General features: G+C 40.7%; 2 protein-coding genes across 2 annotated transcripts in view; both read right to left on the reverse strand.

Moving 5' to 3' along the window:
• Window positions 1-5,493, reverse strand: part of DNAH7 (dynein axonemal heavy chain 7) — a 221,069-nt gene extending 215,576 nt beyond the window's left edge. The window contains exon 1 of the mRNA XM_053665233.1: window positions 5,190-5,493. Within this exon, the coding sequence (XP_053521208.1) occupies window positions 5,190-5,402 (213 nt within the window). The 5' untranslated portion in view covers window positions 5,403-5,493. The remainder of the gene's footprint in view (window positions 1-5,189) is intronic.
• Window positions 5,494-5,813: 320 nt separating this feature from the next.
• On the reverse strand, window positions 5,814-26,559 carry LOC128627426 (uncharacterized). The gene is made up of 6 exons (XM_053665245.1): window positions 25,947-26,559; window positions 23,604-23,735; window positions 20,770-20,865; window positions 8,174-8,236; window positions 7,556-7,690; window positions 5,814-5,899 (listed from the first exon to the last, which is right to left on the reverse strand). The coding sequence occupies exons 1-6, from the start codon at window positions 26,173-26,175 to the stop codon at window positions 5,814-5,816; spliced, it is 741 nt and encodes a 246-aa protein (XP_053521220.1). The 5' UTR covers window positions 26,176-26,559.

Below are 26,559 nucleotides of genomic sequence, written 5' to 3' on the forward strand. Positions count from 1 at the left end.
CACTAATGAGTGAAGTCAGCAAGGTTGTAGGATATAAGATCGATACACAAAAATCAATTGTATTTCTAGACAGTATCAATAAACAATGCAAAACTGTAAGAAATAAATTCATTTACAACAGCATCAAAAAGGATAAAATAGAATAAGTTTAACACAGAAAGTGAAAGACATACAATGAAAGCTATAAAACATTATTGAGAGAAATTTTAAAATACTGTAATATATGAAAAACCATCGCATGCTCATGGATTAGAAGACATTTCTTAAGATGCAAGACTTCCCCCCATAATATAAAGATTCAACATGTTCCCTATCAAAATCCCAACTGCTTTAATTTTTTTGGTAGAAATTAACAGGTTGATCATAAAATGCATATGGAAATATAAGGGACCCAGAACAGCCAAACAATCTTGGAGAGGGAGAACCAAGTTGGTAGACTCACTTCTAGATTTCACAACTTACTACAAAACTATAGTAATGAAGATGGCATAGAATTAAATGTATGGATCATGATCAACAAAAGAAAAAAGCAAGCAAAATATAACCAGAGACACTGAAAGTAAGAACAATCTGACAGTAACCAGAGGGGAGGTGAGAGGGGCAATGGGGGGAAGGGTTTTCAGGAACTACTTATAAAGGACACGTGGACAAAAACAAGGGGGAGGGTGGAAACAAGGGAGGGAGGGGGATTTGGCTGGGGTGGGGTGGGGAGCAGTGGGGGTGAGGGGATGCAGACAACCGTCACTGAACACAATAAAAGTAAATAAAAAATTAAAAAATAACATTGAATGTAAAAAGTAAATAAATAAATTTTTAAAGATTAAATGTATAGATCAAAGGAACAGAATTGGGAGTTCAGAACTAAACACATATATTTAAGGGCGGCAACTGATTTTTGATAAGGATGCCAAGACAATTCCATGGGGAATTGGTCATATCTTCTGAGAATTTATCTGAATCTAATCAGCATTGAAAGTTTACTCAACCCTGGCTCCCTTTTCCATGGCTAGAACTTTTTTTTCCAGAGTTCTCCACTTCCTTAGGTGGCAAATGTATTCAGGTCAATGCACTCTGTACCCTCAAGTTACTGTAGATAAACTGTGTACTTTTTAGCAATAACTTTTAGAGAAGAATGTCTTTACCTTCTTTGCAATAGAGAGTACCAGGTAAGAAGAAGCACTGTTGAGAATGATTCTTTGAATTATAAAACAGACAATACGAATGGTGCTTCGGCCACTTGTCAATTTCTTGTATCTCACCATCGAACCTATGCTTTCTGCCTTCCTTTGTGATTCTCGAGCAGGACTCTATAAAACACCTCTCCAGCTGGCACAATATTTATAAAGGGTGCAAAAAGAGACACTGTAAGAGAAAGGGAATTTTCTTCCTGGGCCCGGTGCTTCTTCTCGCTGCTCTCATGCTGCGGCTGCCAGCAGTCAGCATCCTCACCTGTGGGCACCTGACCAGCCTGTGAGTGTGACTGGGGCGGCAGACTCCTCCAGCGGACTCACTGCCATCCATAAGGATAGCTTTCCTGCACGCTTCCCTTGCATTATACAGAGCACCCCCTTTCAAACGTTTCAGTATACAAGCAGGTGTTTTGCTCACTTCCCACATTAATACTTTCCTCACTGATTTTCACAGCTATATAATGCTCTGCTGTATGATTATGTGCAATTTATCCATTTCATTCTCTTGTGAATGAACATTTTAGCTTATTTCCAATGTTTCTCCATTACAAAAGAAGTTTTGATAAATGTCTTTTGACATATATTATAGTACCCACACAATTCTTGCATCTCATATACTTTCATATGGTAAATGGATATGATATTCACATAGTATACATGTGTGTATGTGCACATTTGTTTTTGTGCTTTTATTTAATTCCATTGCTATATTTTTCTATATGCAAATAAATTGTATCATGTTATCTATTTTACTATGACTTCACAATAGGTCTTGAAATCTGTAAGACCATTTTTTCACTTTACTTTTCTAAAAATTATGCATAATTCTGACCTTTAATCTATCATGTGAATTTTAGAATCCACATTGCATGAAAGTTTTTGCAATTTTAATAGAAACGTTGAATTTCTAAAATAATTTGGAGAAAACTGACATTATAACAACACTGACTCTTTTCCTTCATAAATACAGTATATTTCTTTATTCAGATCCCAGGAGTAAACCTTCAAAAACATTCTATAATAGTCTTCATGTCTTGCACATCTTTTGTTAGATTTATCTTCAAGTATAAAGATTATGGATGGAAAAGCACTATAGCATCCAAACAACTGGCTTATAAACTTTTAATCCCAATGGATTAGTAAACAGGGAAATGTTTCTGAATGCTGTATTATAATCTGTGATGTGTCTTGTTTGCCCCAGTCAGATCTCCATGGACTCTTCCTGCTCTGTGACCGGAAGGCTGAATTCTATGTATGAGCATCACCTGGGTCCCCAGTCCCGTTGGCTTCCAGCAGGGATTAACCATGGAGAGGCACCAGTAGGAAATATGAGAGACAGCAGGAGGAGTGAGAGTATAGGATTTCTTTCCCAATACTCCCTGTGTCCCAACTTTCTGACAGTGTCTGAATTTCTCCAGAGCTCAGCATCTGCCAGGAAGCTACCATTCCAAGCCCCCAGCTCACATTCCGACAGTAACGTTCAGTTTCTTTGAGCCGTCAGTCCTAGGAACAGCAATGGCTATCTACTGCTACTAATCCTTAAAGGCCTCCTCATCCCAACCAGCTCCTCCCTTCACCTTGCCCACACCTCAGCAAATGCTCTCTTTTTAAGTTTTCTTCGGGTGACTATCTTGAGCACGCCATCTGTTCCGTTTGGATCCTGACTACTCTGATTCTACATTACCAAAATCAAAATTTAGCTAAACAGTCTAGGTCTTCCTTAAGTAGTCTGGTTTTTCCACTTACTTTTTATTTTGCTGATTTTCAACTACTTGTCTATTGGAAGGGATGTTGTAAACCTCATATAATCCACATTTAACCAATCCCATCAAATGACCAGACTCTATGAACCTATGGTAGGACTGTATCGTCAACTGAAACTCAGAATGCCTTATTTTATGTTTTTACTAATTTAAAAACGAAATGAGCAACTGTAAAAGACTTGTAGTTATTTAAAATACCTAACTTAAGAACTCAGACTGCTATTTCTGAAAACAACCACATTACTCTCAACCTTCCACTAATGAGATGAATATGCTAAAATCTCCTTCAGCAAATATGAATTACCACCTGCTTACTTTTTTCAAACTAAATGAATACATAAGTAAATGTCACATAAAATGGCATTTCCAAAGTTTAATTCATTCCATTTGTTTTAGTTTGAAACATAAAGCCTTTCATCTTTTCAAAAGGAAAACTACACTCAAAATTAGCATAAATGAGAGCATCAAGAGTTTTAAAATTATAGATCAACTAAAACAGTGAGAGAGGGTCCTCTGCTGTTTAAAAATAGTAAATAATCCTAGACGGGCTTTGGCTCATTCTTCCAAGATCCTACTGACTTTTTAAATAATATATGTCCTTTGGGAGGAGTGAGGAAGGGAAAATGGGTGTCATTTCTAAACAATATATTAAGATAAAGCAACACTTAAAATATCACTGCCAGCAGATTTACAGTGGATGCTTTTTAGCTGTAAATTGGTCAATTAGGGGCTTTGCAAAGTAACAGCTATCCAGAAATGCTATTGCAAATACAATAAATGTAAATTTCAACATCATGGAATATGATTCAAGGTCAGGCCAAAGACTAAAGTGGGCATCGAGCAAGTTGCTGAATGTATATCGATGGTGTCAATGACAAATTTTTAAAAAGGAATTTGATTATAATACCACATAGAAAAAATCAGCACAGTTGATTAATCTAATTACTGATTTTCAGTAATCTCAATTTTCTTTTTTGTTTGTTCATTTGTTCTTTTACTACTAATTACTAATGGTGAGTGATTTTTTTAAATAAATGAAGCTCTTCATTTATTACACATTTCAATATAATGCTGAAAACAAATTTTCTTGATCAGTTAGGCATTGACTACTTATTTAATTAATTGATAACATTTTCTGTTAATAATCTACAACCCAAATGGATAGGGGAATAAATCACCTTTTAACACCATTTCCATGATAAATGCTAAGACAGAAAACAATTGTGAAGCATTGAAAAAAAAGTTACACTTTAGTGTCGAAAGACAGAAGCTAAGCAAAATTTGCAGGCTTAAACTATTCAGTACCCGGATATTAAAGGGGCCTTTTCCATATTCATCTTATAGCACAGGCGGCAAACACAAGGCCTATGGGCTGAACCCCGCCTGGCACCTTGTTTCTACCCAGCACCAGCGCCAAGCTCCTTGCCTCTAGTTAAGTAGTTACATTTATACAGTCCCAAAATTACTTTCGGCCTTTTGAAGGCAACCAGAAGACTGATGTGGCCCCGGGTGAAAGAGTTTGACACCCCAGTCTTATAGAGTCATTTTCTAGCTAGCCAGAATAACACCTAGGCTTAATGCTGTCCCATTTGTTCTGGTATTAAAAAGTTTGACCATTATTTTGTATTTCTTTGGTTTACCATTCCTCTTAAGTTCAATACAGAAAGAATTCTGAAGTGTAGCTATTGCAACGTGCATCTTTTATTACCTGCCATGGGGATATTTTCTTAAGAAAAAATTCCACTTTCTAAACCCTTTCACACATTGGCATGGTATGGTATAGTATGGTATCTTACTCGAACTTCACAACAACCTTAGAAAGGAGGAAACATTACTCTGACTTTCCCCTCTACAGAGAAGGCTTAGAAAGATGAAATGATTTGCCCAGAGTAGCAGGACTAGAAAAGGGCTTGGATCCCAACCCAGAACCCAAACCCACTGTGACTCCCTATCCAGCTTCCCCGGCCCAAACACAACCGCCATTAAGCAACCTGGGAACTCTTCGGCTGTAGTTTAAACTGCCGGCCCACCGCTCTACTGATAGTTTCGTTGTTCTGAAAACACCAGGGACGAACGGTAGGTAAGGAAACACGAACGCGGAGAGCACTCAAGTACCCTCGATCATAACTGGGGTGAAGGAGAGCTCCTCGGGTAGTCTAAAGGACCCGGGCGCCAACGTTTGAAATGCGAGGAACCTTCCCGGCAGGGTGAGCCTGGGGGCGGGCCGCCCTCTCACCTGCTCGCTGCTCATGGCTGCGAGGGCGCGCTGGCGGCACCCAGCGCCTAGCAGTTCGCTGCTGCGTGGCGCCCCCGAGACTTCTCGGACCAGAAATGAGACCCCCGAGAAACCAGGCCTGCAGTCTCTGCTCTTTCCGCGCAGGGAGCTGTTTAGCGTCCCGGCAACGCTGTTGCTAAGCAACGGGCCGGCGCGGGTTCCATTTCCGGTCATCCGTAGCTGGCGGGAGAGCACCCGGAAACTGGTAGTGGGTCCCGCGGGAGCTTTCCAAGATCTCTCAGCGGCGTTCTGAGCTAGGGACCCCTTTGAGACTCGTTAACATACAAACGACATTGAAATGCAGGAGTACGGATGAGATGGCTCAGGGAGTGTGTAGAACAAGACCATATTTAAGAAATGGACGGGAGGCGACTATGCAAAGAGAACTGCAAAAAAATGGCCAGAGATAATTGAAAACTAAGAGTGTAGTGAATCCCCCTTTGACGGAATGGATAGGTTTCTTGGAAACTGTAGCTTTAAGCAAAACGATGTACCAAGAAATCAGTTTTACTGTGGGCTAATTGAAGCTGGAATGCGGAAAAACTGAAAATCCTCGCAGAAACAGCCTTCGGGGACAGTCAAATTTCAGTGAAATCCTGGAGGTGGGGTAGGGTTCGGAGCACTGGCGAAGACGTAGAGTGCTTTCATGGCCCGGGGCAGAGTGAAGAGATCTGAAAGCCAGCAGAGTGTACTAGAAGGTTGAGTCAGCCAAGAAGCAGCGAAAAGCACTTAGGACATGTGAGAAGCAGAAAAAATTGCCTCAAGAGCTTACACCACATGCAATAACCAGGAGACATGAAGACCTGATTGGTTAAAGTGGCTGTCAATGTGTTGCCAAAGGAACTAGTCCCAGCAGTTCCCAGGTGTTCAGAAGGCATTTCGGGTTCTTGGCTGAAATCCAACACGAACTGGCTTGCTTCACAGAGGGTATGAGTCCACAGGAGCAGGCCAACCAGGGGTAGAAAGATTCACAGCAACAGCCCAGGCAGAGATCAGCCTGAAAAAGTCAGCCCTGCCCCTCTGCCCTGCCCCACCAGCCAACTTTCCTTCTTTAGTCTGCTGTGTCTCTAATTGAATTTTTTTTTTAACGATCAGGGTATTCTGACTTCCTGCGTTGTCTCTGCTAAACCTCCATCTCAAGCTCCCCTGGGGATCGAGTTCTTATTGGCAGAATCCTGTGTCAAAATTTGTCTGCTGTAGGGCACTTTGCCAACATTTTGAAATGTAAAAACAATTTGATAAAAATTGGCAAAGAATTCTTTTGTATTTGGCACTTATTGCGATCCCTGTCAGCAAGAGAAATGTGGCTCCTGGGACTTAATTCCCATAGTAATTCTGACAGTAATCAATGTCACCAACCAGGCTGAGGCTGAGATATAATTCCTGTCCTCACTATTAAGGTTAAGGTCAGCTCAAAGCCCTGACAAGAAGATATATGTATATATAAATAAATAAAATACAATTATATATATATCAAATGTTATTTCTAGTACATATATATAATGTTAGAAATAAATTTTAGGTCACATGTGGTAGACTCCTGGATCCCTCAAATTAAAGAAAGACATGTTACTTGTCTCACTGATGATTCTCTTAGTGTTTAATTTGGGTGGAGCTATCTGTATGCTTTTGACTGCTAACCTACCTACAAATAAGGAAGTCCATTTTAAGAGAAGGTGTCTGGGAACAGAAACTTGTTACCTCAGTTAACCAAATATGAAAGACCAAATGGAGAACAGAAATTGAGGTGTCGATATTTTGGTTTCCCGGATGTCAAGTTCAGTGGTATTTATGATCTTGTGTTTCTCTCGTGGTTTGGGGTGTTTTTTGCGAAGATGATTAGACATGAACCAAATGCTTGCTTAAGGATTTTATGTCCAAATTTGTGCTGATTCTTAGGGAATCTTTTATGAGAAGATATTTTCATTTAAAATGTGTAAGCTTATGCAGCTGCTGAGCTATGGCTTATGATGTTATTTGTTACTACTTAATTTCTACCTCCTGCTTTGGAAACTTTAGCATGTGTGGAAGGAAGGAGCACTGGTAAGAGTTAGAAGTGCTCCTTTTGAGGCAACATGGCAGCTTTTTTCCCCCATCACCATGTATCGGTCTTGTACCCTCTTCCACTCCCACCCATCCCCTCTCCTACCCCCATCCCACCCCCAGCACCCCACCCCGCCCACCCCAGCAATAGCCACACTGTTGTCCACGAGTCCTACTGTTGTGGGGCATGGTATGGTGCTGAGAAAAATCTATCGTAAAACCTAAAGCACAATCCAGACTGGAATTCTTTCCTCTGCCCATTCTTTTCTCTTCTGAAAACATACTCCAAAGATGAGGAAAACACTTGTCTTCATCTTCCTCATTTTGTTCAACCAACGAATATTTCTTGAGTGCCTGCTTCAGCCCAGGTGCTGTTGTTCTTGGCCTAGGGGATAAAGGTGCAGCCAAGATCCCAGCTCCTGAGAGGGAAACAAAATTAGCAAGAAAGCAATACTATATGAATAATAGTAAATACATTATGTATTTCAGATGGAGAAAAAGACAAGAAAATAAAACAGGGTATTGGAGATATTGTATTCGAGGGAAAGTCTCTTTGAGGAAGAGGCATTTGAGATAAAACTTGAATGACAAAAAAGGAGCTAGGCCTTTAAAGATGTTATGAACGGGTTTCCCAAGAAGTGGGCGAGCTAGTGGGAAGGTTTAAATCTGAGCGTGAGCTTGACGTGTACAAGGGCCTGGAGGACGCAAGGAACGTGGTGAGGAAGGATTTTATTTTAATAAGGTGGGGAAACCATGAATTGAAATGAGCCACAGGGGAAGCAGGAAGGTCAAGTAAGAGCCTATTGCTTACTTTACTTAGCGCGATAATCCGGGCTGTCGCCAAAGGTAAGGTTTCCATTCTTTTTTTTACAACCAAGTAGCATTCCACTGTGTAAATGTACCACAGCTTTTTAATCTTCTCCTCTTCTGATGGGCACTTGGGCTGTTTCCAGATTTTGGTGAATCTAATGGAAAAAATAAACTGATGAACAAAATAGAAACAAAGGCATGGACACAAGGAACAGACTGACAGCTCCAGAGGCGAAGGGAAAGGGGCACTTGGATGAAAAAAGTGAAGGGGTTAAGTGAAAAAGAAACCCATGTATATAACACATAGACACAGACAACAGTGTGATGATGACGGCAAGAGGGAAAGGGGGCTGGGGAGGGTAGGTGGAGGTGGCAAAGGGTGGGTGGCAGGGGACAGGAAAAGACTTTGCTAGGGGTAAGGGGCACACGATACAGTGTGCAGATGATGTTTTATTGACCTGTACACTTGAAACCTGTGTGCTTTTGTGAACCGATGTCAACCTAATAAAGTCAATAAAAAATAATAATAACATAAACTTCCCACTCACCCTTCAAAGAAAAAAGAAGACCCTATTGGAGTAGGTCAGGGAAGTAACAACCAGGGCTTGAACTTGGGGGAAGTAATGCAGATGGAGCAAAAGGGACAAATCAGGGATATATCTCAGAGTAAAACCTGATAGGACTTGCCGATGGACTAAATGTAAGGAATAAGAATGAGTTAAAAAGATTGTTAGGGGTTTTTTTTGCTGAGCTACTTGGTAGATGCTAGAAATTTTAAGGTGAGGAACTTGAGGTGGGGTGGGGAAGACACATGCTGAAAGGTACAGGAAAAAAGTGGTCTTCAGACACCTCGTTTGAGATGCCAATTAGAGACCCACGTGAGATGTGGAGGAGGCAGGGAGCCACGCAGCTCGAGGGCAGCTCTGGGAAGGGTGTAGGTTTAGAAGTTCATCTGTAGATAGATGCTAACCGAAGCCATGAGCTTAGATGAAATCATCATGGGACAGAGAGAGTAACTGGAAACAGAAAGAAAGGTGTTCCGGGGATCGAGCCCCAAGGATCCCTTTTCTCTTTCTGGACACTTAAAAGTTAGAAGTTACATATTTTTCCAACCCTTTAACAAAGAGTTATAGGAGTACAAAGTTAGAGTTACAACAGATACCTTAGATTCTAGAAACTTACGAAATGTGGTTGACAATTCATGCATGTGGTATTTGTTTGTGAAAATACTGAGCTATATATGGACCAATTCCCACAAAAACAAAAAACAGTGCTGCTTTATTACTGCGCATTGACCTTCCACTAATCACAACCAGATCTGGAAAAATACAAATGATTGCATTTGGTTTCTTAGAACACTAGAGGGAGATATATTCACCTGCAAGTCAGAGAGAAAAACCTTGGGGTTTGGTTTTTTTTTTTTTCCTCTATAGAACAGTTCAGTTACCATGGAATCATAGAATATCTTAAATTTTGATATTTTTGCAATAATTAAGAAGTTATTTATGTATTAAGCTCAAATAGATTACACATGCTTGGAAAGTAACCCAAGTTCTTTGTTAAACCAGGTTTTACTAAAAGGCTATTTTGTATGCCATATTTTCACATGATACCTTAGTCATTTTTCTCTTGTGCAGTGCAAAGCAATAATATAAAAGCCAGTTAATTTTTATTTGAAGAAATATGCAAGTAACCCAAGGAATTCTGGTAATATGCTCACTGTAAGCCAAAGTGTCAAAAGTGTTGACTCTCGACCTTCTGTCTAAAGACTTCGGGAATGTGCTGTATTTCACATCACACTGTGTTTTTCAGGTAGCATAAAGGTCATTGGCACTGACTTCATTCTGGACTTTTTATTTGCCCAATAAAATACTCTTTGACTTTGCTAGGTAATCGCATAGATATGTAGTGTTTTCATGATTGCTTGCAGCAGCTAGAAAACTTTCTCTTTATTGACTTTGGTAATCTTTCCAAAGAACATACTGTGAGGCTGTCCTCTTTTCCTGACCAAAGGTTGAAGGAGAGCCCTATCCAGCAGTTCTTAGCCTACCAAATATTTTATTTGACCTTGTAACTAATTTAATAAGTCCTCTTTTCTGTAACTTTAGTGCTGGTAGTTAAAGGAGAAAATGTGTTTTCTGTCTCTAGGGAAGAACATAGCAAAGGAAAAGAGGATTTTTTTCTGGAGTCAGAGCTGGTATGAATCCTGACTTTACATGGATGTTAACTAAACTTAGTGTAATAATCATTTCACAATATGTACATATATCAAGTCATTATGGTGTGCAAAGAAAACTAATACAATGATACACATGAATTCTATCTCAAAAAGAATCCTGACTTGGACTCGACTGGTTGGTGAAGGTAAATAAGTTACCTTGCTAGTCCCTGAACTAGCATTTTCTTTTCTCCAAATTAGAAACATAGCCTTTTAAAATTCTTGTGGGGAATGATTCAGATACTGCATGAGCAACATCCAGTTTAGCTCCTAGTGAAAAGCAGGCATTCTAGGTTCACTAGACCTTCCTCTTTCCTTCCAAGTGAAATGCTTTATAAAATGACCTTATAAAATCACGTGTTCATAGATTACGTGCTCTGAAGTATTTGTCGTGTGCTGGTGATATGTACAGAACATGACCCAGATTCATGTGACCCGGAGTATGGAGTGTCATCAGAACTGTTGCCTTGTGCTCTACCAGACTGGGCCACAGGGAGGACCTCACCAGGGATCTCCTGGTCTGAAACGTGGGCTCGTGGGCAGGGGGAACAGCGAGGGGGCACTGAAGTCTGGTGATGACTGTTACCCCTGAAAAGGATGACCTCCCCTTTCTTTCCACAAGTGCAAATTCCACCTTCCCACCTCCCACGAAGGTCCAGTTCAAATCTTCCTTCCTCCAGGAAACCTTCCCAGCCTGAATAAATTCATCTCTCCTAACACCTAAACAATTCAATCATCTGGCAATCGATGCCTTGCATTCCTGCTTGACCATTTCACTTGCATGTATCTCCCAACCAGACTGATGATGCCTGTGAGGCACAGTTGCTCCTAAGTCGTACACCGTGATGCTTCCCTTTAACACCCGTCACAGCGCTCTATGGGAAGCAGACATCAGTACAGACTTGGGTGTATTCCCACGTCAGTTTTCTTTCCACTTCCTTTGCTCCATGCGGTTTGGCAATAGACTTCACAGGGATACGTGTGCAGATAGGTTTCAAGCATTCTGCTGACAGCCTCTGAAAATTATTTCTTTTCTTTATACTATAGATTCTTAAAAAGAAAGAACTGAAAAGTATACATATGATGCTTGTGTTTGTGCTGTTTACTCTGGTATTCATGCCATGATTTTTGATGAGTAGTCACTCTCAGAACAGATTCATTTCCATGAAGTGATGGTCCTCACTTACAGATATACTATGGCCACGGGAGTGTATGTAAACATTTTCATCACCAGCAAAACATTTCTTCTCTTTAAACCCATTAGTCAATTCTTATTACTGGTCACAAAATGTATGAATGATAATTTGACACCCCTATGCCATGCATAACTCCATTTTTACACACATAGAACTGACACAATGAAGTTTTATCATTATTCATATTTTTTTAATGAAACACACCCACTTATTTCTTGCATAGTGTTTTATATGCTTTTTATAAACACAAGTTTCAACTTCAGGCTACACAAATACATTGTGTTAGATCCCTTTTAGGATGTTTTTGATATTTATAAGTTTAAAGTTTAATGTAATTAATTATGTTAGTGGTGTTCACTTTATTTTTTAAATGATTTTATTGTTGTTCAGTTATAGTTGTCTGTATTTTCTCCCCACCCCTCCCCCCCACCCCCTCCAAACCCACCTCCCTCCCTTGCTTTCACCTCCCTTTTGGTTTTGTCCACATGTCCTTTACAGTAGTTCCTGAAAACCCTTCTCCCCACTGTCCCCTCTGGCTACTGTTGGATTGTTCTTAATTTCAATGACTCTGGTTATATTTTGTTTGCTTTTTTCTTTTGTTGATTATGTTCCAGTTAAAGGTGAGATCATATGGTATTTGTCCCTCACCACCTGGCTTATTTCACTTAGCATAATGCTCTCCAATTTCATCCATGCTGTTACAAAAGGTAGGAGCTCCTTCTTTCTCTCTGCTGTATAGAATTTCCTTGTGTAAATGTACCATAGTTTTTTGATCCATTCATTTGCTGATGGGCACTTAGGTTGCTTCCAGCACTTGGCTATTGTAAATTGTGCTGCTATGCACATTGGGGTGCATAGGTTCTTTTGGATTGGTGTTTCAGGGCTCTTAGGGTATAATCCCAGCAGCAGAATTGCTGGGTAAAAAGGTAGTTCCCTTTTTAGTTTTCTGAGGAAATTCCATGCTGTTTTCCACAGTGGCTTCACCAGTCTGCATTCCCACCAACAGTGCGCTAGAGTTTCCCTTTTCTCCACATCCTCTAACAACACTTATTTGTTGATTTATGTTGGCCATTCTGACCAGTGTGAAGTGGTGTCTCATTGTGATTTTAATTTGCATCTTTCTGATGGCTAGTGATGCCAAGAATCTTTTCATGTGCCTCTGGACCCTCTGTATGTCCTCCTTGGATAAGTGTCTGTTCAAGTTTTTTGCACATTTTTTAATTAGGTTTTTTGTCTTCTTGGAGTGGAGTTGTGTGAGTTCTTATTATTTATATTTAAACTGCAGAATAAAGGGGTGGTGAAGCTGGAATGAGAATGTCCTTCAAGGTCATAAAGGGTACAGAATGACAGGTGAAATGGATCACCTGTCCCAAGTGTCAAACCACAACATAGAAAAGTCATAATCCTAAATTTTGACTACTTAGCAGCTCCGTGATAAGACTCACTTGCAGTGTGACCCTTCTTTGGGGTGGTCCTACCTTTCCTTTAAGGAGCACCTGGGCAAGGTCACATGTTCTTCTAGAGGACAATAAAAGAATGCACCTTCGAATACTAATAATAGTTGAAGAAACATTATCTTCAAAAGAGTCTCATGGTAATATATTTTAAAAGAATATTCAGGTAGTAGCAAAAGTTTTTTAAAAGGAAATGCAGAAAAAATGAAAAGAGACTCCTTTCCTTCTGTTTTTAGTCACTCAAAAATCTCTTAGCTGCTAAATTGAATGTTTAATGGACACTTTCTTCTAAATTCTGTACCATTCCTCTTTCCTTTCATATCCCAGATCCTCAAGTGGGTGGTCTCTACCTATTTAACCCATTTCCCATTTCCTTGCCACTGATCTCCTTGAAAATCCTCTATTATCTGGCTTCGATAGTCACAATCCATTGAGAGAGCCTTAATATCACTAGTGACCTTGACCCACTTCTCATTTTTTAATTACTCTTCAAAATGTGATGCGGTTATTACATCCTCCTTAAAATTATATCCTTCCTGGCTTGCGTGACTGCCTAGCCTCATTCTTCTAGTTCTCTCGCACTTCCTGACTCGTCTTCCTTCCCTGTCCACAACCTGTAGAGAGCTCTGCTGGTACCTTCTCCCATCAGATCTCATTCCAGCGGCTCATCACCTGGAGACTTATGGCCCCTGAGTCCTTGCTCCCTCCTATCCTTTGTCTCAGTTGAATACCTCTCTTGTGCTCATTTCCCCTTTCATTGCCCTACTGTCCAAAACTACAGATCCATGTTCATTACAGAAATTGTATAATGTCATGTGAAAAGGCACAAGGAAGAAAATTTTAAACATATTTAAACCTAGTACTTTATCACCGTCCATATTTTTGTATCCCATCAGTGTGTCTGCTGTTCTATATCCACCTAACTGTTGGTTGACCTCTCTCTCCATCTGTCATCACTGGGTGACAGTTTGCCCGTTACTATTATGGGGCTTGTTTTTAAAAATATTAATCATTCGAATCCCAGTCAGGGCACATACCAGGTTGCAGGCCGGTTCCCTGCAGGCCAGTTCCCAGCAGGGGATGCACGAAGGCAACCATACATTGATGTTTCTCTCCCTCTCTCCTTCCCTTCCCCTCTAAAGATAAATAAATAAAATCTTTCAAAAAAAATAAAAATAAAAATATTTAATCATATATCATAACCATTTTCCTTGCCACTAAGTATTCTCCTACAATAAAATATTTAATAATCACGTGGTATAAACCATTTTATCTGGAAGCAATATTTCTAAGTTTTCCCTCAGCTTTAACTTCACAGTATGAATAAAGTCATATGCTTTACTTATTTTTTCTAAATCAGATTATTGTTTTCTTCTTGGTGTTTATAACCGAGTTCTTAATATTTCTTTCTCAAGATACCTTGAAGTGATTTATTTATGCCATGTATCTTTTTTTCTTATACTAATATTTGTTTTCTAAATGCACTAGGTCATTAGCTAAGAGTCATTTTATTATTTTTTAAATTTTTATTTATTGATTTTTTAGAGAAAGAGAGAGCCAGAGGGAGAGAGAGAAATTTGTTGTTCCACATATTTATCCATTCATTGGTTGTTTCTTGTATGCGTCCTGACTGGGGCTCAAACCCAAAACTTTGGCATATGGGGACAACCCTCTAACCAGCTGAGCTACCCAGCCAGGGCACTAAGAGTACTTATAGATATGAAGCAGCATTGATGATTAATTAGAACACATATTGAAGTATGCCAACAAATTTAAGACCATTTTTTACCTGATACATGATTTCCATAATATGTGGTATGGTCATGTCTTACTATTCGGGTTTAAGCCAGAAACTTGTGGATAGAGGCTGGCTAAAAGCAGCACCATACAGAGACTCTCCAGTAACACACAGGGTCTCTGAATTAGCGCACATGGATTGAGGCAGTCCAAGTAAAAGGCCTAAACTGCCCTTTGCTTATGGCTTGTGTTTTTACTGAGAAGTTGCAAATATCATTAACATTGTTCGCCAATATGTAAAGGGCCTTTCCTCTGGCTGCTTTTAATGTTTTCTCTTTTACATGCATTTTTAGCAATTGGATTATGAGATCTGTTTTGATATGATTTCGTGTTTATCTCACTTCATGTCACTAATGTTTTGAACTATATTTTTCATCCAATCTGGATGAAAAATTTGACTAGTATTTCTTTAAATATCTATCTGTTTCAACCTATACTTTATCCCTCTGATAATCCAAATATACAGGATGGGGCAAAATTAGGTTTACAATTGTGAGTGCACAAAACGCAGTTTATCCTTGTGTTATTATTTACCAGTCATTGTATTATTTTCTACTCCACCCCCCATATATATTCTCATTGCTTTGTTTGTTCTGCAGGTCTCTAAGACCCTGTCCACTTTTTTTTTGGGGGGGTTGTTTTCTGCACTTCCATTTTGATAGTTCCTATGCCCTGTCTTCAAGTTTTTGTGGTTTTTTTTGCATTGTTTACCTATCTTATGACAATTTTATTCTCTGTAATATATTTTTCTGTTCTAGAATTTCTATTTGACTCCTTTTTTAAAGATTCAGTTTCTGGCCCTGGCTGGTGCAGCTCAGTGGATTGAGCACGGGCCTGCAAACCAAAGGATCGTGGTTTGATTCCCAGTCAGGGCACATACCTGGGTTGCAGGCCAGTTCCCATCAGGGGACACATGAGAAGCAACCATACATTGATATTTCTCTCCCTCTCTCCTTCCCTTCCCCTCTAAAGATAAATAAATAAAACCTTTTTAAAAAAAGATTCAGTTTCTCTATTGAGATTCTTTGTGTGTTGTTCTTTCAATAGATTTAGCTTTTCTTTCAATTATTGAGTATATTTAGAATAGTGTTTCTAAAGTCCTATCTACAAATTGCACCATTACAATTACTTTTTGTTCTGTTTATGTTGACTGATTTTTTTCTCTGCATAACTGGGATTAGTGTACTTGACAGTTAGCAAAACCTCATTGGGTCTTCAGTTTGTGGGGTAAGAACTCCACATATCATATTGGGAAGGCCAAGTAGAAGTCTCTGGAACTTCCCTGCACCCCAAGCAGAGAAGGTATATCAAAACAAGTATCACATCGTGGGCTGAGGAGGGGTATGGGGACAGATGGTGGGAATTAGTGCCGTCCCTAAGTATGTGAAAGAAGAATAGTTTCTCTAGACCTCACAGCAAAAGCTCCATTGAAGTGTCATCTGTGGCTTCTGCCTTGGTACTCTGGACAAAAATAAAACACAATAAAATGGAAAAGAAGGACATATGTGCAATTGCAGCAAATACTAAAATACAAGAAGAAAGCATTATGATGTTATGTCCACATGTTTGAAACCTAAATGATGTGGACAAATTCCTAGAAAAAAATGACTTACCAAAACAGACTCAAGAAGAAAGAGAAAATCCGAATGATCTTATAATTATCATTATAATTAAACCCATAATTAAAAGAGGTAAACACCAGCTCAGACAGTTCTATATGTAAAACAAAACAGTCAAAGTACTTATTCTAATCTTAAACTTTTCCAAAGACTAGAAAAATAGGGCAATATCTCGACTAATTTAATAAGCCCCACTGGTCCTTGCTGGTACAATTAGACAATGACAAGATGAACAAGGAAAATCATAGGCCATTCTCACTATGGAAAAAAACCCAAACAAAACAGTAGTAGGCCAAATTAAATAGTATATAAAATATTACAATGCAAGAATTGTTTAACATTAAATCTATTAATGTAATTTACCTCATTGTGGTATAATAAAAATATATTTGGTCATTGTCCCGTGTTCTTGGCACAGAGCTCATAAAATCCTTGGAATTTCCTGAGGGATAGGAATGTCTTTTATTATTCACAATGAGCCCCTTTCTACTACACCTTCAGCATGGGAGCTGATGGCTGGAAACACTAAGCACTGGAGTGTGTTTCAACTTTCAGTCCCCCTGCTGCACCGCTGGGCAGGGGAGGGAAGCCTGCGGGAGGAGGGCTGGAGATAGTTCCATTACCAATGGTCAGTGAGTTCATCGATCATGCCTATTTAATGAAACTGTGATAAAACATTCTTGAACAGCGAGTTTCGGGAAGCTTCCAGCGGGTGAGCACATCACTGCATTGGGACGGTGGCAGGCCTGGAGAGTGCACGGGGGGGGGGGGGGGCTCTGTGCTTGCACGCCTCTGCCACTGCCACCTTGCAAGGCAGCTCTTGCATTTAGCTGCCCCTGAATTGTATCCTTTATAACAGAACCGTGATGGTGATCGCAGAGCTTTCCTGAGTTCGCTGAGTCATTGTATGGGTTATGGAATCCACAGTGGGGAGTCAAGGCAACGCGGCTCGTGACTGGTGTCTAAAGGGAGGACAGTCTGTGGCACGTAGCCCTTAACCTTGGGGTACACACAAATGTGGGGTACACACGAACATGAGGTAGTTAGTGGCAGAATTAAATTGAATTGTAGGACACTGAGCTGGCATCAGAGAATTATTTCCGTTAACAAATTAAAGAAGAAAACCTATAATTGTTTCAAGTAGAGAAAGAAAATAGGTAGCAGATGCCTTAGGTCGGTTTGTCCAGACCCCACAGCAGTGCACACGGGGGAACCCAGAACGGGTGCAGGTGAACCGGAGATTCGGAAGCTTGTAAAATAAGAGCCCTAAGTTAGTTGCTTCTTCAACTTCAAGCAGACTCATCCATTTTTTTTACTACTATCATGTATGAATAATATAATTTTCTATATGTGCTACCATGTGAAAAAGTGCAGATTTAAAAAAAATAGATGAACTTCACTCATATAAGTCATTCCTTTGTCCTATTCTACTCCCTACTCAGTAGTGGATGAAATCCATTAGTTCTGTTTGAGTAACTCTTCTCTATTTAAAATCTGTAACAACTAGAAATTTACTCTGTTTCTTCTCTCCATGCCCAAACTAACGTGACATGAATCATGGGTGAGAGCGTGCTCTGCAAACATGAGCTAGTGCAGAGTACACACCAGCTCTGTGCTCACACTCCTCCACCTCTCACTGCCTTGCCTAAGGCAGCCCTTCGATGTGGCTGTTCCTGAGTCGTATCCTTCTTAGAAAAACTGAGATCATAATTATAGGGCTCTCCTGAGTTCTATGTGCCATTCTATGGAGTTTTGAACCTGTGTGTGTAGTGGGGGGTGTGAATCAAGGTGAAGATGGACGGAGGAGTGTTAGCAAGTCTAATTAACCTCATCTCGGTCAGACCCTCCAATGTAATTGCTTTCAGTAATCAAGCTGAGATTTTTTTTATCTCCAATGGTCTGAGTGGTTCAGAGCTATTTTATGTATTGACTTTTAATATGTCAATACATATAGTTTCCAAAAATGAGGGGTTATTCTTCATCAAAATCACCGAATTAGCCAAAATCGAAACCAGTTCCCCAATGACTTGCAAACTTTCTATCTACTGCAAAAGTTTTCATAAATGGCCCTTCTCCTGCTTGTATTCTCTCTAAATTGGCGTGGAAAATCTCCTTGAAAACTCCTTCATTGACCTACTCTACTCCAAGCCAGCCACTTGCCTTCCTACATTCCCGGCCAGTGAGACACTGTGACCAGGGCCAGATGGCCCCTCAGAGCAAAGCCATTTACCATTCCCTCTCCATGGCCACTTCCTTCTTGCTCAATGGGAATCTTCCTCTCTTAGGGGATTTCAATAACTCTGCCCCGTGACCTAGAGTCATGCTTGGTGAATTTCCAGCCTCATTTTTTCCCTATTTTTTAATGCTGCTTGTCCAAGAGCCCCTTCTAGAAATCAACACATTATGACTTTGTTCTAGCACATGTACATTCCAGATGACACTTGTGTGGAACAAACTTGGAGAACTGCAGGTTCATTTCAGTAATGTGGCACTGAGCAAGCTATTCTCTTTCTATATCCTTTCACAGGTGTTTATTTAGGGTCTCACCTCTGTCAAGGGAATCTGCCATCTGCCTTGTACAGAAGAGAATTTCCACTGGTCATATTTCTGCCAAGACTTTGTCCCATCATGCCTTTCCACCCTGCCACTCCACACACACACAATTATACTACTACTAGCATCTACTATAATCACAGATACAAGATGCTCCTATGTTAAGAGATGGTTAACATTTTCTTTTGTCACAAAACATTATCTGTATAGATTGGCTCTTTGGATTTTTAGTAATAATCTTACATAGGGTGTTACACAGGGCATGGTATATAGTTAAAGATATGCAGAAGGGTTGCTCAAAAACAATTCTTGTCGGGCCAGCCTCTATTAAATCCTCCCCAGGAGCTGATATTTTGGTAAAGAGAAGCATGTGAAGTTTCCAAAAACAAAAGCATATGTACCTAATTGAAAGGATAGAATTTCAAGGCCTCAGAGTAAAGCAGCTGTTAAATGATTTACAGGAAAATTTCTCCAAAACATAACAGAGGCTTCCTACTACAAAGGAAATATTTTCCTTCAAGCTCATAATATTAAAGTTCAATATGTTATGTACTCAAAACACCTCTCTAATAGAATCTGGGATTTCCACAATCACCTTCACCTTTGAGTTTTGAATCTTGTTTCATGCCTCTGAACAGCCAGGGCACCACTGGTGTGAGATTCCTGATGTGTGTTCTAAACTCTAGGGACTCATTCCTTCTGTGCAGTTTCTAGTATCAGTATCAGAGGCTAGGACTTCGCTTTCTCAGGCATACAAGTGACTCATGCTAAACTAGGCAAATCAGATAACCTCTCTCTTTCAATTAGAGAAATTATCTTAGACCTGCCAGCAGGGCACTGTGTGACTTACAAGGCCGTGAGGGCAATTTCAGACGGAGCGTTACTTGGAGGGGGCAGCGATGGGGGTGGGCGCCAGAGAGGAAGAGAAAATAGACTGTTTCCAGAACTTCTCTTAGCTTTCCGTGTGGATGATCAGCATGCAGAAGACTTCCTCAGACGTCCTGGCGTCTGAGCACTTTAGCCCAGTCCTGCTGGACCCCAGTGAAAGCAACAACAGAGTGAAGGTGACTCCACCGTGTATAGCACTTTGTCTTCCACTGTTCCACAGCCCAGAGCAGTGACCTGTGGAGTCACCCATCTAACCAAATGGGCCACAAAAAGCTCTTAATATCTACCCAAATCAAAACTTCCCCCTTTAACTTCCTCCTTGACTACTGACCCACAAGACGGTTCATTAGGATTTATCAGGAACATCTTGGACACATTGCAGTGTTGTATTCACATGTAAAACACCCTTTGGTTCCGATACAAGGAGGACATCACCTGTACAAAGGGCACCACGAACCTGCTGAGGGGCAATACTCCCGGAGACTTTGACCCACACGGAGAAAGCAGGAGTGGCCCTGGAGAAGAGACACAGTGCTGCAGCCTGAAGTCAGAACAAGAGGTGTTCCCTGCCACTTGCCTCCTTACTAGTTTGAACATGCCAGCCCGCCCACCCGGCCCTCGGTGTGCAGAGGTGTGCGGTGCGCCTCTGCAGCAGGAGTCCTCTGCAGCTTTTCATCCAGTTCCTGACGAATGGGGACCAGGCTGCTCTTAGCTGTGGATGTTCAGACGGAAAGGGCACTCACTTGATTTTCGTCGACACGCCTATTCTACTGAACTTCCAGGCTAAGCACTCTACTTTTCTGAAGAAATGAGCGTGGTCATGGTCCAACAACAACAAAAACCTTGATACAGGAACAATTGGTTCAATAATCAGGATAGTCCTAGCCAAGTGGCTCAGTTGGTTGGAGTGTCATTGCATACACTAAAAAGGTTACTGGTTCAATTCTGCATCAGGGCACGTACCTAGGTTGCGGGTTCGATCCTTGGTCGGGATGTGTACGGGAGGTAGCTGATCAATTTTATCCCTCTCTGTCTCTTCCCATCTGCCTTCTTCTCTCTCTAAAATCAATAAACATATTCTCAGGTGAGGATTAAAAATAGAGTAGAATAAAATAAAATAATAAAATAATGAATTTAGGACCTACCACTCAATGTCCAGAGCTTGCCTGTGACACCAGTAGGGACTGATCTGTGTGACAGCGAGCTCTGGCCTGATGTCCTGAGGCCACTCAGCAGTGAGGGCCGGGGTCCCCTGTCTGTGACTCAGCCCTGCTCTGCTCAGGAGAGGTAAATTAGGGGCCCTGTGCTTTACTTTTGGTGAAAGAGGTTATTTTGGGGGAAATGTAGAAAGTAATTTCAAAGAAAATTCCAGCAAATATGAAAGGTCGTTGTCTGCAAAGGTGCATATTTGGCCCACGATGAGAACTTTCTCCTTCTTTATAAAAGATGCTGTTTTCAAAGTTGACCAGAAGTGTTTACTGCATGCACCCTCTGGGTGGCACTGATAAGGCCAGAGTCAAACGCCTCTTCCAACGACACTCCGCTCAGCCCCAGTGAGAGCGCTCCCCACCTCGTGGGCTGCCACCCCAGGCCCCGCTGAGGGGCAGCTGGGAAGTCTGTCCGGAGCCAACAGTGAGTGGTCCTGGGGTGCAGCAGCTCCATGTGGCAGGAGGTACCTCGGAATCGGTTACAGAGCTGTCGTTTCAGATGCTGTTAGACAGCACTCTGCGGGCGTGCATATCCCTGGGATGGTGGGCCCCCTTGGTTCCTGCTCTCTTCCTTCTGCTGATGGACCCCTGGCCTCATTCAGGGAGCAGGCAGCAATGTACTGAGAGCAGTCAGGCTCGGGCCCAGGGATGAGTCATGACTGGCCATTCTCCTTGGTCAGTTATTGGTATGGGGATCAAACCAAAAAAAAAAAAAAAACCACTGTTGTGGGGATTTGGAAAAAAGGCTTTCCTCCCTAATGAAAGGAGTCTTGACATGACTGCGCAGCTGAATTAACCCGCCCACAGCCCTCCCTCTGGACTTCATTGGGAGAAGAAGAAACCCCTTATTGTTTAAACCCCATTGGGTCTGGTGGAAATTGCAACTAAACGCATCCTCATTGGTCTTCAATAAGAACCTGAATTTACTTTCAATTTCTGGAGGAGTGTCTCAAAGCCACAGGCTATTAGCTCCTATATAAGCAGAGAAAATCAGCACTCATGATAAGCTGTGTTACTTGAGACCATTGCAATTGAATTTGCTCATCTGTTAAATGGGTATAGCAGTAGTAACAATTTCAGGGTTTTTCAATAATTAAGTTAGAGCAGATAAAGCTCAAAATAGTGCACAGAGTGAAAATTCAATGTGAATGTCAAATGCCATTATGGAGATGAGGCAAGAAGGCTTGATCATTAGAGCAAAATTAAGGCTGCAGGTAAAAATGAAGAGACAATTACTTGCAAAGAGAAAGATTATGGCTGAGACCAGTGATACAAGTGGGACAATAGCTGCAGATCAGCAACGTCTTTGTCCCACTCCTTCCCCTACAAGTGTGCATGGGTGCTCCAACTGCAAGAGCCGCTGTCATCCTTTTTGTCTCTGAGGATGGTTCAGTTTACATGACATGGTAAATTGAATAATGATCCTCCCTACCCCCAGAAAGGTCCATTACCAATCCCTGGGGCCTGTGACTAGTTATCCTTATATGGCAAAAGGGACTTTGCAGATGCAATTAAGATAGAAATGTGGAGGTAGGGAGATTATCCTGGACTATCCATGGAGGTCCAATGCTCTTATAGGACGGAAGAAGATCTGAGTCAGTAGTGGGAGGTGTACTGATGGAGGTAAGAGGTTGTAGCATGGGAGGACGAGCCCACAAATGAAAGAGTTCAGCCCATCATGGAAGATAAAAAACAAGCAAACTGATCCTCCCCTGAACCTCCAGAAGGAACTCAGCCCTGTCAAGAGCTTGAATTTAGACTTCTGACCTCCAGAGCTATAAGAAAATAAATTTGTCTTGTTTTAAGCCAAACTTGTGAAAATTTGTTGCCCCAGCAATAAGTAACTAATGTTTTTTGGTGATCGAGTAAGACACGTCCCCAACCTTTTTGTGTTAGTTTGGATGTTTCTGCTGCAAGCAACAAAAGCTTCATCTCGAAATGGCTTAAATGGTTAAGGATTCCATTACTTCACGTTAAAGACAGATAACAGGATCTAAATGTTCTAGGTTGGCTACTATATTTTGTTTTGCCATGTATAATGCACACTTTTTTGTCCAAATTTTTGAGGGAAAAATAAGGATTCACATTATACATGGGTATAATGATTACATATCATGGGTATAATAATCCCATGTATAATGTTTACAGAACAGTGGGTGTGCATCATATACAGCAAAACACAATATTTCAACAGGTCAAAGACATTATCAGAGATGCAGGTTTTACCCAAATTCCTGCTCCGACATTCTCAGCATGGAGGTTTGGCTCACTCATGTTCAAAAATGGTCTCTATCCTTAAACATTAATGTCCAAACCGTGGAAGACCCAATTACTCTTTCATGTGTCCCTTTTTAAGTTCCAGATATATTTCCCCAGAAATCTCCAAGCTGACTTTATATCTGGTGGCATTAGCAAGAATTGAATGACTCACTTATTTCTGAACCAGTCAGAGAAGGGGAATGGAAACATGATTCACATCCTGGACAATGGGAGGGCTAGCCCCTCCTGAAGGACTTGGCAGCCTACTTTCTGGGTTGCATTAGTAAGGAAGGAGAAGGGCGGTAGACGGGACATATAGCAAACACATACTTCCCACGCTCCCTTTTGAGCAGACAACGAATGACATTGGAGAAGGAAAGTGGTCCCAAGCAGGAGAGGTGTGTTCTTCTGCTGGACTGTGCACACGTCTGGACGCCCACGTTTTGCCCAAAATCTTCTGACCTGCAAGTGCATTCCTTTATTTAATATTTCTCTTTGCTTAGAAGAGCCCTAACTACATGTTTACTGAATCAAGGCTCAGTAATTGTTATTTTGTGCCTCCAATGGCATTATTTTCTTGTTGGTTGATTTTCAAAAGTTGGGCAGATATTCAGAATCTATTGGAGATCTCCTTAGCAAAGTCAGTAAGTAAAATATGATATATCCACTGAATGTTGATGTTATTTTTAAAATTCTTAATAAAAGAAGAAAATTGTTAAATATAATGAAAAGCATAAAGGCAAGCAGAAGGCAGAAGCAAAATTGTGTTTTATATTTGATCTTAACATTGGAAAATACTTATTTTTTTAAAAAAAAGACTAAAAATATATATATTCCCCAAATTCCCATTAACAAGTGAAAGGATAAATAAATCGTGGTACAGGTACATGGTAAAAGTTTTTAAATGAATAAATTTCAGTGATATAAGTGAGCCAACATAAATGAATCTTAATATTCTATCATTAAATACATCAAAACAAACCAAACTAAATATTGTACTATTTAGACAACATACTTGTGCATGTGTGTCTGTGTGTGTGTGCATGATCAAATGGAGAAAAGGATGGGTGATGAACACAAAATTTGGGACGACAACAGTTCTCACTGGCGGGAAGGCACAGGGTGCACAGGGGAAAAACAAACGGATACAAGTCAGTTACCGGCAACACTGCCGAGCAGGGCAGAAGGTCATTATGCTGTATAATGATGAGTAAACAAAATAAAAGATGTTCGTGAGTGACCAATGACGAGAGCCACCACCAAGAATTATGATTTATTCAATTCTCACCGTTGTTAGAAGACAAGGTTATGAGTGATTTTTTCCCTTTATACATGTCTATGATTTCTCATTTCTGTGATTAGCATTACGCTTCTCAATTTAAAAAACAATATACTGACCTAGAAAACAAGTAGGTATAAAAATTTAAAACACATGATACCTGCATCTGGGTGAACTAGAATTATCAAATGTAGGTCAGGCCATTGAACCAAAAGCTAGGGTTTAGTGAACACTAAGCTGAAAACAGTTAGTGATTATTATTTAGGCCTGATTATATATTCTTAGCCCTGATGATTCAGATTCTCTTCTGAGAATGTGGCCACACTGGGACCTAAAAGTAAAGATCTGATTGTGTTATACTCTTTTATAATAATAATAGCTAACACTGGTTATTACTATGTGCCAGGTACTATGCTAAGTTCTTTTCATTTATGGTTAGATTTCACACTCGCACAAAACAGATGTTAGTTACTAATATTGCCTGAAATTGACAGATGGGGAAACTGAGACACGAAGAAGATAGGTGCCTTGCCCGAGCTCACACAACTTGTAAATAAGGGAGCTCACAATTTAAGCCCGGGTTTAATAGGGATTTCACCTCCTCCTGAGAACAACTAAAAAATTCTTACAAATGCTGGTCTTAATAAATACTTATTTACCAAAGTGGAAGCATAATAATAAGTCCAAGAGAGGGAGCTACAGATTGGGTCTTAGGACCAGTGTGAAGGTACATTCATAATTTCCCAGGGAATGGATCTGGAGAGAGGTTGGAGAAGTACAGATCCTGAGAATATAGAGGAGGCAGAACACAGTTCATATCCCAACCTGAGAATGTTACTGGAATTCTCTGTGGTTCGTTTCCTGTGATTGTACAATGGAGACAATGGCAGTACTTACCTCACAGGGTCATTGTGTGTGTTGAGTCAGCTGACCTATGTATAGCTCTGAGAACAATGAGCCCACACTGAGTCTGGCACAGAGAAGGCACAGACTCAGTCTGGTGCCTTCTGGGAGCTAAATGCCGTGAGCCCTGCCTGGGACAGAGAGCTCACTGCATGCTAGCTCTGGTGCTTCTAGTATTTCTCAGGATGTGATCTTTTCCCATTCTCTCATTCTCTTAGGTTGCTTTGAATTATTTGGGGAATGAGACAAGGAAAAAATAAATATAGACTTGAAAATAACACTTATATATTAATAAACTCACTTTGATAATGTTAAACAGAGGCTGAAAATGTATAAGCTGGTTTTCTTTTGCAGTTGAAAGAAATAATTCTAGGAACGGGATATCTGAATTCAGGTTACGGCTTTGTCAGTACCATACAATCTGGAATAAGCCTCATGTCTAACAGCCTCAGTCTTCAGACAGTAGAAACGATAAGGCCAGGATCACCTACCTGAATGCTTTGTTCTGGCAAGCCTGGGCAGAAATGTTCTTCCACTCCATGATTCACGTTTGATGAGCACCTTCTCTGTGCCACATTTGGTGTGGGAGGTGGGACATGCAAAGTTGGTTACCTTGAGGAATCCAGGCTGGAGTGTCATGAGCATGTGTTCGTGATGTAGTCTTTCCTGTAAGTCAGCCAGACAACTGTTTGGCCAGCTGCCTGCTGAGCAGCCCAGCATCAAGGAATAGACAAGAGTCACACACAGTAACTATGCTATTTACTAGGTTTTTATTAAGCGCAGGATGCCTCAAAGTAGAACACCAACATATCTTAATATTCCACTCATACTCTAACAATCTAAGAGAAATATAAAACACATAGCAATCAATGGGGGATAACAAACCCGAGTCCCAGAGTCTCAGTCTGCAGGTCCAGGAGACAGCACAGTGGGCAAGGGAGTTGTCAGCATCTTGTAAGGAAGGATCTCTGGAGCCAGGTGGGCAACAGGACAGACAAAGTTCTCAGTCCAGCAGGGCAGAGCCTCCATCAGCCAATGCAAGGGCTATCAGCTTTGTGTAGAGCAGTACTCTGGTGTGTGGAACTCGGCTGTCTCAGCAGTGGC

The sequence above is a fragment of the Artibeus jamaicensis genome, unplaced genomic scaffold (genome assembly GCF_021234435.1).
Source record: "Artibeus jamaicensis isolate MK-2021 breed Jamaican fruit bat unplaced genomic scaffold, CSHL_Jam_final contig_391, whole genome shotgun sequence".
Taxonomy (NCBI): domain Eukaryota; kingdom Metazoa; phylum Chordata; class Mammalia; order Chiroptera; family Phyllostomidae; genus Artibeus; species Artibeus jamaicensis.

Excerpts from the sequence above, each read along its gene's own strand:
- LOC128627426 (XM_053665245.1), bottom strand. The coding sequence starts at position 26,175 with ATGCTGGGCTGCTCAGCAGGCAGCTGGCCAAACAGTTGTCTGGCTGAC. Across the intron at positions 23,736-25,946 it reads TGCCAGAACAAAGCATTCAG|GTCAGAAGATTTTGGGCAAA; the intron begins GTAGGTGATCCT and ends ATGCACTTGCAG. Across the intron at positions 8,237-20,769 it reads GGATCGAACCCGCAACCTAG|ATTCACCAAAATCTGGAAAC; the intron begins GTACGTGCCCTG and ends TTTTTCCATTAG.